General features: G+C 43.6%; 3 protein-coding genes across 3 annotated transcripts; all 3 read left to right on the top strand.

Moving 5' to 3' along the window:
* The first annotated feature begins 4762 nt into the window (after window positions 1–4762).
* On the top strand, window positions 4763–5893 carry LOC117862603 (disease resistance protein Pikm1-TS). The gene is made up of 2 exons (XM_034746107.2): window positions 4763–5189; window positions 5287–5893. The coding sequence occupies exons 1-2, from the start codon at window positions 5181–5183 to the stop codon at window positions 5659–5661; spliced, it is 384 nt and encodes a 127-aa protein (XP_034601998.1). The 5' UTR covers window positions 4763–5180; the 3' UTR covers window positions 5662–5893.
* Window positions 5894–9737: 3844 nt separating this feature from the next.
* On the top strand, window positions 9738–10914 carry LOC117866412 (disease resistance protein Pikm1-TS). Its single transcript, XM_034750617.2, has 2 exons — window positions 9738–10071; window positions 10205–10914. Exons 1-2 carry the CDS (start codon window positions 10066–10068, stop codon window positions 10616–10618), a joined length of 420 nt encoding a protein of 139 aa, XP_034606508.1. The 5' UTR covers window positions 9738–10065; the 3' UTR covers window positions 10619–10914.
* Window positions 10915–11798: 884 nt separating this feature from the next.
* On the top strand, window positions 11799–12878 carry LOC117862943 (uncharacterized). Its single transcript, XM_034746504.2, has 2 exons — window positions 11799–12050; window positions 12159–12878. Exons 1-2 carry the CDS (start codon window positions 12045–12047, stop codon window positions 12636–12638), a joined length of 486 nt encoding a protein of 161 aa, XP_034602395.1. The 5' UTR covers window positions 11799–12044; the 3' UTR covers window positions 12639–12878.
* The last annotated feature ends 1332 nt before the right edge of the window (window positions 12879–14210 follow it).

Below are 14210 nucleotides of genomic sequence, written 5' to 3'. Positions count from 1 at the left end.
CAGAGAGTTGTAGTGTAGACTGTAGAAGAGCCAGGGTCGCTTCCTGCATATATATGCTGCCTTTTGCTCACGCACGTCCCGTACTCGGTACTTAGTTGACTGTTTGATCGATTAGGGAAAGCTTGGCCACCAACCGCCCAACCACAAAAACTTTGCGAAATCCTCCAGAGGCGGACGACGGTGCAAAGAGAAGCTTGTCCAGCAAGCTAGGCAGCAACCAAGCCAGGGAACATCCCTGCCGCTGGACTTGAGCAAGGTTAGAACACGACGGGTCGACGACTATTCGTGCTTCGCACTCCCCAGGAAGCCCGGTTACATGCTTGGCATTATATACTCATCAACCCAATAAAGCCGTCCCTAACATTTAGAGGCCTTGGTGCGAAATATAAAATGGAGCCCTATATTTTTTTAAAAAAAGTAATTAAAATGCATTTTGATTTGATTATATCACGCATCACCATTGAGTGCTTGTTATCCTGATCAATGGGACTGTACGTAACATACGAGAGCGCAGGGAGGAAAATTGATAAGTTGCAGCATAATTGCAAAGAGGATTATTGGAGGAAAAACAAATAAACAAAGATTGTTTTGAGAAGATGAAGCAGCGACCGTTGGAGAGCAACATTGGCAGCAAGTTTAGACTAGTTCGACCTGATTTTTCTGGCTTTGTGATCAGTACTAATAATTATTGGTAACAAAATTGACACTTTCAGTTTCTTAAACCGGACCTGATAACGTGATCAAGTAATCTATTTGGCAGGATTTTGAGTTTAATTCGGCTTTGCAGTAACAAATAACTAGCTATATCAATGTCAAGTTAGAAAACAATAGCAGATTGCAGGCTGTAGTTTATGCGTGCAGAAAAAGAAGAGGAAGGGTGAATCAAGCAAGCATACCCTGAGATTTTGTGGGCATGTTTAAAAGAAAGGAAATGCTCTGGATCTGTGCGAACAAGGATTCGTGAGGAGTGGACTCACGAAGGCAAGGAAGCGGACGGAGATTATAACAGATAGGGAAAAAAAATCATCCGCATGCATGCATGCACGTAGCTACGGATACATATATAGATATAGCTATAGATATGTAGATATAGATATGTTATCTCTATAGAAATAAAGAAAGCTTGCTTTCTACTTAGCCACATTTTAAATAATTCCATAAATATATTACATTTTATATTGAAAAGTCAGAGCATAGAGATAGAACAAGATATGACTCCATCACTATGCATATTCTTCTATATCTCTAGGCTAGAAAAATATCCCATTCTTGAAAAAGGAAGATAGAAAAAAATAGCAAATTGCTCCACCATCTTATTATAAATCGAAGACCTCTTGGTGACAGATACCACCACACAGTGCTACCACCTAACTTAAATTCATCACCTGATAGAGATGGCAACCACAAAGTAAGCGATGTGCTACATGGTTCTTATGGGCCTGTTCGGCTGGACTTATAAGCCGGCTGAAAAGCTGAAACGGCTGATTTGGTGGCTGATAAGCTGAAGCGAACAGAGCAATATTGCTGACCTTTGCTTCAAGTATTCTCTCCCAAACACATCTTTATTTTGTATATCTATACATGTTGCCTAATTGTAAGGTCATGTTTCCTCAAAAATACTTCTCAGCTTGGGAGCCTACGGCTCAATTACGAGAACCGGAATGCTGGAACCCACCAGATAAGACGATTCCTTGCTTTCCCCTGGTGGAAGAAGAGAGAGGCATGCCAGAATGAATGCATCCAGGAGAAGTATATCGACGGAGCATGCGCTCTTCTCATTAATTTCAAAAAAAATTATTCTTGCATGTGTCGCAAAGCGAACTGCCCGTGAAAGATGTGGCAGTGATGTTAAAACATAGAGGCTAACTCGCTCCCTCTATCTCAAAATAAGTGCTATTTTAGAGTTTAAAATTTATCCCACAAAATAGTGTATTTCTAAGTTTTGGATCAGCTTAAGAAGGACCCAAGTAATAACTTTGGCATCCCTCAAAAGTCACGAACTCATTGGAAGAAGAACAAGCCTCCCTCCGGTTGGGGATGATGAGTTAATTCTATGCATGCATAATTAATTAAACAACTCCAAGAATCCATAAGCCGATGAATTTTGCTATTGGATTGCTCGGCCATGTTGCCGAGTTGCTCCCTCCATTTTTATTTATAAGATGTACACGCATATCAAGATTCAAACTTTACAATCTTTGACCAATAATTTAACTATTAGTTTTTTATTTTTATGATGTAAACTTTATATGATTGGATTCACGCAAATATACTCTACAATGATTATAAGTTTATAACTACAAATAACTAGTCCATCAACCCATGCTCCTGCACGGGCTAATGTTTTTAAAAACTATTGAATCTAAAAATTATTTAGAAATTAAACTCCTAACTAATAATTAAAATTGTTTACCTACTACTCTCTCATTTTTTTCAATACTTCAACATAATACTCGTATAGATATGTACTTATCTTTATCCAGTTGTGATTGATTATTAATTAGTAATTACTCTATAAACTTTTTTGATCCACATTCACACTTTTTTTTATTTTGTATCATACCTCCCTACATTGTATTAAGCATAAAAAATCAATATTTTTCATCAATTCCTCACATACATGTACAAATGGTCTATATAATGACATTTATCATGTGTATATACTTTAACCTGGTATTTATATATTAATAATAACATAAATAGCTAATTTAGAATCATATATTAGTTTATTTTTTATGTTTCTGTATGTTGTACATGAAGATAATTAGATTAAAATTTAGGTGTTTACTTTATATTATTTTTAATAATGACATATTTGGTAACTTAGATACAAATTTGGAATGACATTTTAAATTATGCTTTATAATGATATGTATGAGTAAATTTGATGAAGATTATGAGTTACTTTAGATTATTTTTTATTGTGGTCGACCTCAGTAATTTAGATATAGGTTTAGAGTTATTTTTGAATATTTTCATAATGATAGTGGTGGGTAACTTTTTAGAAATATAATAGATCAATGACTATGAGTATTAGAGTTTACATGATTGGTGTTTTGATATTTTTGATTTTGTTGAGAATTTCTAGTATTTGTCTTTTTTTCTAGCGTGTCTAGTGGGAACTAATGTGGACTCTCCAATGAAAAAAATAAGACCACATTGCTACAAAACTATTACCATGAGCTACATCTCATTTGTTAAATATTCAAACACAATACTTATATAGATATATACCTATTATCTTTATCCGATTGTGATAGATTTTAGTTAGTAATTACTCTATAATATTTTCATCCACATTAATAATCTTTAACTTTGCACTTTGCATCATAAGTATGCGCTTGAATTTGTTTAACGGACCCTAAGTTTGAGCTATAATTTTAACATAAAAATCTATATTTTCATCACTTCCTCTATATCTTTATAAATGGTGACACACATCATGCGTATATACCTTAGTTATTATATCGTATACCAATAGTGTAATAAATAGACGATTTAGACTCATATATTGCTGTATATTTTAAATTTTGTTGATTGGATTCAAATGTCGGGTTATCTCATGTTATTTTTAATTATGGCATATATGGATAATATAGATGCTAATTTAAGGGGTTACTTTAAGTTTTTTTTAAGGGTTAGTGGTGGGCAATTTAGTTGCAAATTTAGGGGTTATTTTAAATATTATTTTATAATGGCATGAGTGGGTAATTTTGATGAAGATTAGGGGTTACTTTAGTTAATTTTATATAATGGCAGAGGTGGGTAATTTAGATATAGATTTAGGGGATTCTATTTTTATAATGGCATAGGTGGGTAATTTTTTAGAAAATATAATAGATCTCATGGCTATGATGATTTGAGTCTACCGATTGATGGACAGATGTTAATGTTTTGCTTTTTGTGAGAATTTATAGGATTTCTCTCTTTTTCTAGAGTGTCCACTTAGGAATCCTAGGTGGTTTTATCTAGAGGCTCCAATTAGTAATAAAAGTATTATTTGGAAAACAATGTAAAGTTATATCATACCTTATAAACATAGATGGAGGGAGCCTGTGTGAGCCACGCTCCTTCTGAATCATGGACATGCGGATGTTGATCTTGTCGGACTCCAGCTCCTCCACCAAAGGGTGAAACTGGCCAGGGCAATAATATAACGTACTATATTCTCTTAGGAAAAATAAAAAATCAAATCGTATTCCTCGGAATTATATGAAGATTGTTCCGAACAGACAGTATACTTGCTCTGTTTTTGGGAGCTCACAGGATAACTGAATCAGCGCCCTGTGCTGTGTCTGACCGCACCATTTTCTGTCAGGTACACCGTACACAGTACAGAGAGTGTACATAGTACTAGTGTAGAGGAGCCAAAGAAGGTCGCTTCCTGCATGCAGACGCTGCCTTGCTGACGCACATCCCGACCGAACTTACAGTCAGACTGTTTAAGCGGTTAGGGAAAGCTTGGCCACCAACCGCCGCGAGGACTTGAAGAATCCTCCAGAGCCAGCCAAGCCCAGGATGGAGTAGCAGAGAAGCTCGGTGAGCTAGCAAACATGAAAAGTCAGCCAGAGAAACATCCCTGGTTTTCAAGTCAGCCAGTGCCGCTCGACTTGAGCAGGGGTAGCACTTTAGCAGACGACGACTATTCGTGCTCCCCAGGAAGGAGCTCGGTTACCTCTTGGCTCTCGAGCCTCAAAGTCTCTGCTCTCACAGCCACAGGCGCGTTCTCGCCACTGACCCGTACCTGTCCCAGGACGCGGCTTCTTCCAAGAGCATTCGCCAGCTGCTGATCTCTGCGAGGCCAAGTCATAAACAAACGCTTCGTCTCACTCAGGTCTGGAAACAAACTTTTCTTACTAACCACGACCTAACAACGGCACAAAACGCCTTGATGACCCGGTCACCCGTGGCTACTGCTCCTATATAACACTAGCCCTGCACGGAGCTAGCTCCCTGCTCCAGAGCCACCACAGCAGCTCAGCAAAGAAGGCAGCAACCGAGCTCGATCTTCCTATACACAACGTCCGTCGTCTCTCTCTCTCTCTCCCCAGAAATAATCGGCGAACAGCGCACTCGATCTTCTTCGCCGACGACCTTGGTACGGCTCCGAGGCATTGGAGTTCATCTCAAGCTTTAATTCGAAGCACAGCACATCCACCGATCGACCACCTGTTTCAGCAATGACTAAGGTACACGCATCGGCCGATCGTAATTCGTGATCAATACAGCCAGCCTGTGATCTCCACGGAGACAGACACTAACTTGGTTATTAATACGTGGGTGCAGCAAAAGATCGTGATCAAGGTGCAGATGAGCTGCGACAAGTGCCGGTCCAAGGCGATGGCGCTGGTGGCGGCCAAGGGCGGCGTCGTTTCCGTGGCGATCGCCGGCGCCGACAGGGACCAGGTCGTCGTCGTCGGCGAGGGCGTCGACTCCGTCGAGCTCACCAGCACGCTGCGCAAGAAGGTCGGGCCCGCGCAGCTGGTGCAGGTCGGCGAGGACAAGAAGGAGGTGAAGCCGCCGGCGGCCGCGGCCCCCGCGCCCTACAACCCGTGGTACGGCTACCCGCCGGCGCCGTCGCAGCCGGTTAGCTATGTCTACGAACACCCCTACGGGTACGGCTGCCAGACGCGGGAAGAGAGCAGCTGCTCCATAATGTAGATTGTACTTGTAGAGAGAACAAGCCACTCATACGTATACGTAATTACGTATACGGGCTAGTGTAGTTCATATAGTAGAGTGATTTTACAGTAGCTTTCTTTTCTTTCCCTTTTATACAAAAGCAGTACTCTTATATATGTGTATACGGTTGCACTGAGAAACTATTTGGCTTTTCTTGTACTGGATTGGAAGTAGAGGAGCTCAGGAGCATATGTTTGAAGGTTTGACCGCATATGAATTTCTAGAAGCTTAAAAAAACTATTCATTTTCTGTTAGGGATCGAGAAAAAAAATTCGCAAGGATATATAAAAGATCAGTATGCATGACAACAACTAGTCAAACTCTCGTCGGGAGTGGTTGCGAATTTTCCTAAGCTAATCACTGAAGCCCAGCTTTTGGCAGCTTCATAAATTAAAATACGCACATCACTCGCTTTCCAGAGCATTGTACATCTCAGCATTATTGAAACCGCTGACTTGCAAGTCAAGCTCGATCGCTCCCCGTTTAGTTTGTTGTTCAGCCAACGAGAAAACTATCACAAAACTAGGAGTATGCACGTGCAACCTCTAGAGTATTCCTCCCATGTACCCTCGGTGCTAACATGGCAATTTACTTATAATTATATATATATATATATATATATATATATATATATACACACACTTACTGTATCACCTTAGTGACTATCTTACTATTGCTAATTAAACACTTTATTTTAGAGTCTTCACGTCAATCCTTGTCAGAGGTGCTACGAAAAGAAAATTACTAACTCTTGCATAACCACACCATATTAGTTAATTCTTATAAGACACGTTTGAAAAATATGTAAATCCTAGAACGTCTCGTAAAAATAGAAATATGTGGATTAATTCTATTCTAAAAAATTACACACATATACTATTATGAAAATATCTAAGTAGAACTCTTAATATATGATTAAATTACACATCATTACGAAAAAATAACCTTGAATCTTCATCAAGATTTTCAGTCTAAATTACTAGCCCTGCTAAATGGATTGTGTTGGGTTTAATGGATTGAGTCATCTTCACAAAATGTATGTTTAGCCATACTATTTTACACAAAGTAGTGGGCAGTCAAATTGAGTCATCTCCAACAAATTTTGATAAATTTTGCTAAAATTTTAAGGTGTGAACGCGATGTTTCACTTCTAAGGTCCAGCTCTTAATGCGGGACCCAAATGTATGTTTAGCCATACTATTTAGCACAAAGTAGTGGGTAGTCAAACTCTGTCATCTCCAACAAATTTCGATCAATTTTGCTAAAATTTTAAGGTGTGAATACGACGTTTTAGTTTTAGATCAATTTTGCTAAATTTTAAGGTGTGAATATGACGTTTTAGTTTTAGAGTCCATCTACGACCCACATGTTGGACTTACATTTATTTCAAATATATACAAGTTTTTTATATAAACCTATAGATTTATATAGCAAACCATGGTTTTTTATAGTAAATCCATATGTTCCTAGGGTGGATTGGGTTGGGTTTAGATAATATAAATATGAGATGAGTTAACTTGAGGTGGATTAACACGTGTACTAACCCTAATTTCGCATCTAAAGTGCCTACCTCTCTATTGGTACAAAAATATTATTCCAAAGGACTAATTTTTATGCTTCTAAATTACACACTTTTAGCGGGGGCTGGTTGACTGCCGTACCTCGTATTGGGTATTTGTATGTAGATGTTTCTGTTGATGTCAAGTCTGTTGCTAGGAGTTAACGCCACTGTAATCTCTTGAGGTTGTAGAGAGTTGAGACCTGCATACCTTGCTGATCATGGTGAGAGTAGAGATCCGGTTTGTTTCATGTTTCCCGTGTGAAATTTTGTATCAATTACGCACGCGATGGTTGTTATCGTTTCCGGCTACTTGTTCCTCGTTGCTCATCGAAAGTTCGACTCGTTGAGACGGGGTTAATTGGTGCAATAATCACTACCGGAAAACTAAGTATTAGTCCAGTATCGGTTGATTTTTGACCCGATACTAATGTGAGCATTAGTATTGGATCTAACGGCTACTTCCCCAAGAGCCTCTCGTGACCCCCGTTAGTACCGGTTGGGAGCTCCAATCGGTACTAAAGGTCACCTATTAGTACCGGGTGGAACCTCCACCCGGTACTAATGTGCCCTCAGGCGTCTTGTTCCTCCTGCCCAAGCCATTTTCTCCAGCTCGGGTTTCATCCATTCATAGTGAAATAGGAGAGGTGCTGCCGATTTTTTTACCATTTCGTGGGGATTTCACTCATTCAAGTGTTCTAAAGGTTAGAACCTTCATCCTCCCTTGATACATGGTTAGTATACTAAGTTTTATACTTTAAAGCTAGAGTAATTTGTGAAATTTAAATAAGGTACAATGGAGAAATTTTTCATTTATATGCACGTGTTATTTAGAGCTCATATTTGTGAGTTTTAGAATAAGCTACAATTTTTTGGATGCTATGTTTAGTATTAGTCAAAGAAATTGATATGAGGTTAGAGGAATAATTTCGTAGTTTAGTCCTTTACAAATATAAGCTAAATAAATTATTAAAAAAATATAATTTGTTCATATTTTAGTCATTTGCAAATATGAGCGAGATAAATTGTGGTACATAGAGATAATAAGATGAATAGAGGTATGTAATTAGTCATTTTTAGAATAAACTACGATGGAAAAAAATTTCATTTATATGTTATGTTTGAGCTAAATAAATTATGGGAAAAAATGCAATTTTTTCATAGTTTAGTCATTTGTAAATATGAGCTAAATAAATTGTGGTGCATAGAGATAGCTACTGATGCTGGAGGTAGTGGTGATGGTGGGAGCAATCGTCGTTCCTCTCACGGCAAAGGGAAAACTATAGTTGACCCTCATGATAAGCCGAAGAAAATGAGCATGTGGGAGAAATCAATGCTTCGTTATTTAGAAAGATATCATGAAGATGCTGTTGCGGTGGGTCAGAACGTCTTTTTGGTGGTCGTTATGCTCCACCGCCAGTCCCGGAGTTTTAGGTCCACTGAGTACTACCGTCGCAGGAGTTCCATAATGATGGATCAAATCTATATCACCGTCAGGACTCGGATTCAGAATAGTTGATCCAAATGTTGAACTCAAGTGTTGATGCAATGTAATATTATTCATAAATGTTTATGCAGAAGTTATCTCAGATGTAATATTATAGATCAAACAACTTTATATATATTTATATATAATGTAATACGAAATACTAATATAGAATAAAGAAACAACAAAAAATGAGAAAAAATAGAAAAAAGAACTTTTAGTACTAGTTATTTGAACCGATATTGAAGGTCCGCCTTCAGTACCGAAGTAGCAATACTGGTTGCACAATCAGTATAAAAAAGGTTAGAACCAGTACTAAAAGAGGTTAGAACCAGTACTAGTTAGAATTCGATACCGAAGACGCTTTCCCTAGCAGTGAATCCCGTGGCCCCGTCCCAACAATTAGCAACCAGGTGCGTTCATCGCCGTCTCGTCGATCGCCGCGTTCGTCACGGAAGAGGAGCCGTACGTGCTGCGAGGTGCTAGCCGTACGAGTGGCACTCGATCGCTCCAGGGAAAGGCTCCCCATCTGCTCCGGTTAGAACTCGGAAGACGGGCTCAGGGTGGTCAATACGAGATGTGCAATCACAGAGCAGAGTGGTAGCTGCTGCTGCGCAGTACTTCTGTACGCCCTCAATCGAACGTGCTTGACGGATTAAAATCCAACGTTTGACGCGCGCAAGCGCAAGAGGGTAAAATCTAGCCTACCCTTATTCAGACCATTCGGTTGCTTCTTGCTTGGTTCCATGAGCAGCGGTACCGCATTATACTACAGCAGCAGCTATATGCTTGGCCGCCAAAGTGGAGAGAATTGGTTACTCCTCTCTGTCCAAGCACATGCTTCCTCCTCTGCTGACTTGTCTGCTGTCCACCATGGAGTTCGGAGTCCGCTCTGACTCTGAGACACGGTTTCCGGCGCCGCAGCTAGCGCGTTGGCAGCAATTAACTAGAGAAATAAAGAGCAGACCCCATCTGCAAGACTGCAAGGCCAAGTCGTAAACAAAAGACCTCGCTCGCTCATCTCCCGTCGCAAAGCGCTCTCACTCTGTTACTTTGTTAATTTCTTTCTGTTCTCTAATCGCATATGCTAACAACCCCAAAGACTACGCCATGACTTCAACTCCGGACTCTGCAGTACGTGCACTTACAGCTACTGCTACCACTTTACACCTACTAGCTGCTACTAGCTATATATAGCTCCCTAGAGGGCCTCTTCTCCGCACCACATCCCTGCTCCTGATTGCATTCAGCTCAATACTACGCGTACCAATCACCCCATCGAGCGCGGCATTTCGGTTCTGAACCTTGCAGCGCCACGCCGCCGGAAGAATCAGCGACAATGAAGGTGCACGAGTCGCTTCCTGTTCCTCCTGTTCGTTCACCATTGTTCGTCTTTCCTGTTCTGATTCGGAGCGAATGACCATGGATCACGCTGACATGGGGATGGGGATCCATATTTTTGTTTTGTCTCGTCGCAGCAAAAGATCGTGATCAGGGTGGAGATGACGTGCGACCGGTGCCGGTCCAAGGCGCTGTCGCTGGTGGCGGCCACGCGCGGGGTGGATTCCGTGGCGCTCGCCGGCGACGCCAGGGACCAGCTCGTCGTCGTCGGCGACGGCGTCGATTCCATCTGCCTCGCCAGCGCGCTGCGCAAGAAGGTCGGGCCCGCGGAGATCGTGCAGGTCGCCGCCGAGGCCAAGAAGGAGGGCGGCGGCGACAAGAAGCCCCCCGCAGCCGCCGCCGCCGTGCCCCTGCCCCCGTACGTGCCGAGCGCGTGGTACTACCAGTACCCGCCGCCGCAGCAGCCGCTGAGCTTCGTATACGAGCCACCCGCGGCCGGGTACGCGTACGGGTACCGGGCGCGGCCCGACAGCATCTGCTCCATAATGTAGAGGACACACGACGTACGGATTCCTCTGTTTTGAAACGGTGCGCCGTGCGCGGCTACGGGTAGGACAACGAATGACCGAAGGGTAGAGTTTTCTTTCTTAAAAAATAATAGTAAAGGTGTACGTTTCGTTGGGCTTTGATATCCACCTGTTGTGTGCATGGCGTCTGCTTTCATGGGCTTGATTTTTGTTGCTGGGGAGGAACTTGATGGGCCCAAGATCCTGTGTCTGTATCTAGCCCATTTATGTTTAACATCTCCCATCGCACTTTTAGATAAAAATTTCGAATTCGAGACAAATTCAATTGCATCCATTTCACGATATAACCTTGAAAGACCATAAAAACACTGTTAAAAGTTTCTGTTGTAACGAGTACGAAGTCGAGATCGCAAAGCGCAACCGAGTCAATTTGAAGCTTCCGGCAGTAAATTACGACCAAGCTATACGTCGGTTCCAAAAAAAGGAGAAGATCACCAGTAACAAACAAAAAGAAATTCAGAGCTCCAAATTTATCCGCATCCGGGACGAATGGGGTCAGTGGTAAATGAATTTAGGTGGGGACATCCGTCCCCCCACCCCGTTGACCTCCTCCAAAAAGGAAGAAATGCCCCTATTATTGTTCCTCAGAGAATGAGAACGAAGGAACCTATTGGATACCAACACATCACCTCCATGATTGGCAAATTCATTGTTAGTTTCCGGATGCTGGTGATCGGTGAAGCTGGCTTGACTAGCTGGCACCCCGGCAACAATTTCCAACCGCCACAGGATTTGTTAAGCTGATCGACCCCGCCTGGTCTTGCCAACAATATTGACTTGCACCGCCTGGTGAGTGCTCTCCCAAACCAACCCTGGCGCACGCAATCCCAGCCGTCCACCCCGAACCGACGTCCTGTATCCTGCGGCCAAGATCGCTCTGAACACTCCACACGTTGTCGCAGCCAGCAAGGCAAGGACCCACCTGAATTCCATGCCACCGAGCTGTCCACCCCCGCGCAGGCAAGGCATACGGCCGGCGGCGTATGCAAGCGCGCGTATAATATTCTCCCAACCGCGTAAAAATTTCGAAGCCTTCCTCGTATGAGTCGTATCCGATCCAAGTGTTTCCGCCACGCCGTGCTTTCTTTATTGAATGGATTCGTGGGCGTTACTCTGCTTCTGCGCCAAGGGAAAGGATCCCAGTGGGGGGGTGGGGGGCGCGCCACGCGCTGCCAAGGCAATTGCCCTGAAACTAACCGCGCCGGCCATCGGCGTGCGGGCGCCAAAGCGACGTGCCGTCGTCGCCCTGGGCATGTGTCTATATAAGGCGAGGCAGGCGCCCTGCTTTCAACAAACCGGCTTCAGACGGACAGCAATAGCGTGTGAACAAGCTTCAATCTCTCCCTAGCGATTTCAATCTCACCACTGGACATTCGACAGCACACACAGCATGAGGGTACGCAGACACGCTCATTTCTATATCCTGCTGACAGTTTGATCATCTATCTGCTAGACTCGAATCTCATCAAGGGTTGGCGTTGTTCTTGTTCTTGTGTTGTTGCAGACGGAGATGGTGATCCGGATGCAGGGCGGCTCGGAGAAGGGCCACGCGGCGATGAAGGTGGCGGCGGCAACGGAGGGGGTGGAGTCGGTGACGCTCTCGGGGAAGGACAAGAGCCTGCTGCGGGTGGTCGGCGACGGCGTCGACTGCAACCGCCTCACCACGCGCCTCCGCCGCAAGGTGGGCCGCGCCGACCTCGTCGAGCTCCGCACCCTGCACGCCGGCTACTACGGCTCCTCCTCCTCCCGCGCTGCCGGCAGCAGCCTCTCCCGCGTCGACTCCGGGTACGGTGGGAGTAGCTATGGCTCGTCCTACCCTACGACGACCAGCAGCTACGCGCCGGAGTACTACGGCCACCACCAGCCGTCGTCGGCGTCGTACGGGTACTACCCGGCAGCGCCGGCGTACGCCGCCGCCCCCACCGTCGTGCACCACGAGTACTACCCGCCCTCGACCGACCCCAACGGCTGCACCATCATGTAGTAATTGTTATAGTGTGTAGGATCAGGATATGCTTGTGTCTCTGTAGAATTGTAGATGGTGATGTTGCTGCGTGTGCAACTGTTTTCTTTTTCTCTGTGTGCTGCAGTTTCATACTCCAAAATAGGGGCTTGTTTTAGTTGTGCCCCGTCTCATTCATTTCTAGTGGCATGCTCGCATGCTTTATTTGTGGATTTGTGAAGCTAGTGAGATGTGGAATAAAAGGAAAAAGGGAAACACAAATATGATCTGAGTTCCAGCTGAGAATCATTTGCGCTCTTGTTGATGATGAATCGATTGTTACCTCCAATTGCAGCTTAATGAGTGACACTGCTGTTTTTCTTCCAACTTTCACACTTCCAGGAGTAAGAAAGGACGGGGCCAAAATCCACCGCTCATCATTTTCCCACAAAGCGAAAGCAAGAGTGGGCCTGTTCGCTTCAGCTTATAAGCTGGTTGAAAAGCTGAAACGGCTGATTTGTTGTGAAAAGAAAATACTGTTTGGTGGTTGATAAGTCAGTTGAATGAGCTGAAACGAATATGCCCAGTGTCGACGAGAGCTCAGGTCGTTCAACCATCGTCAACGGCACCACATCGTGTTACAAACCGTACGTAGATGCGAGAATCAAGCTCCTTTTACTGTAGCGTGCACGCGGTTTAGTTTTGGTGCTTTGTTTCCGAGGGATCCGGAGGTTCTTCTTTTTCTGAAAAAGAAAAAAAGAAACACCGAGGTGCGTGGACGGATCGCAAGGGCATAACGCGCGCACAGAACGTGTCGGGTCGACGAGCATGTGCTGACCACAAAGAGTTTCACGAGCATTCATACCACATCATCAATTTTACTGACTTGATAAGGTACTTATGAGAAGAGAGAAGGAGGAGTTTTATCATATATGAAAGGAGTTTTGTCCCCGTAACACTCAACAAGTATAATTAGCTAGTTCATAGTACAATAAAATAGTACAATAAAACTGTACACTGAAACTAACCTTGACCTCGCTTCCGCTGCGTCCGCCACGCCGGCGAACCGGCGACAGGGTCGGTCTGACCGACGACCACCGGCGTCCGCTACACGTAGCGCTTCCCGCTTCCGCTTCCCAACTGAATTGATTAAACTGACGCCGACCCGAGCGCACACTTGCCCTGCCTTGTGTGGGTTACGGATCCCTTGGCATACCGAGGAGGAAAACCAAAGCGGCGAATGGACGGTGCGGCCTCTGTGACGCAAGTGCAACTCGGAGGACGCGGCGGGTATCTCCACGAATGAACCTCGTACGTACGCTCTGCTTTTCGAGATTCTCGGACGATGAGGCCGGCCGTATGCTCCCTCGGACCTCGGTCCAAATTAGAGTTTAAACGTTAGCTTTGTTTAAGTTGATCTTGTCTAAATTTCGACATGACTTATTAAAAATTATAGAAACATCTGCAATACCAGATAACGATCAAGACATATTTCGAGGTCGATTCAACGAAACTAATTTGACTTAAGGAAAAGCTAAATGATCTAAAATTTGAAGAACAGGGAGAGTACTAGCTGAAATCAAAATTTAAAATATATTTTATATAACTTTACAT

This window comes from Setaria viridis, chromosome 1 (genome assembly GCF_005286985.2).
Source record: "Setaria viridis chromosome 1, Setaria_viridis_v4.0, whole genome shotgun sequence".
In the NCBI taxonomy this organism is placed as follows: domain Eukaryota; kingdom Viridiplantae; phylum Streptophyta; class Magnoliopsida; order Poales; family Poaceae; genus Setaria; species Setaria viridis.
Note: the sequence above shows the minus strand (reverse complement) of the source record. Positions and strands in the feature narration are given on the sequence as shown.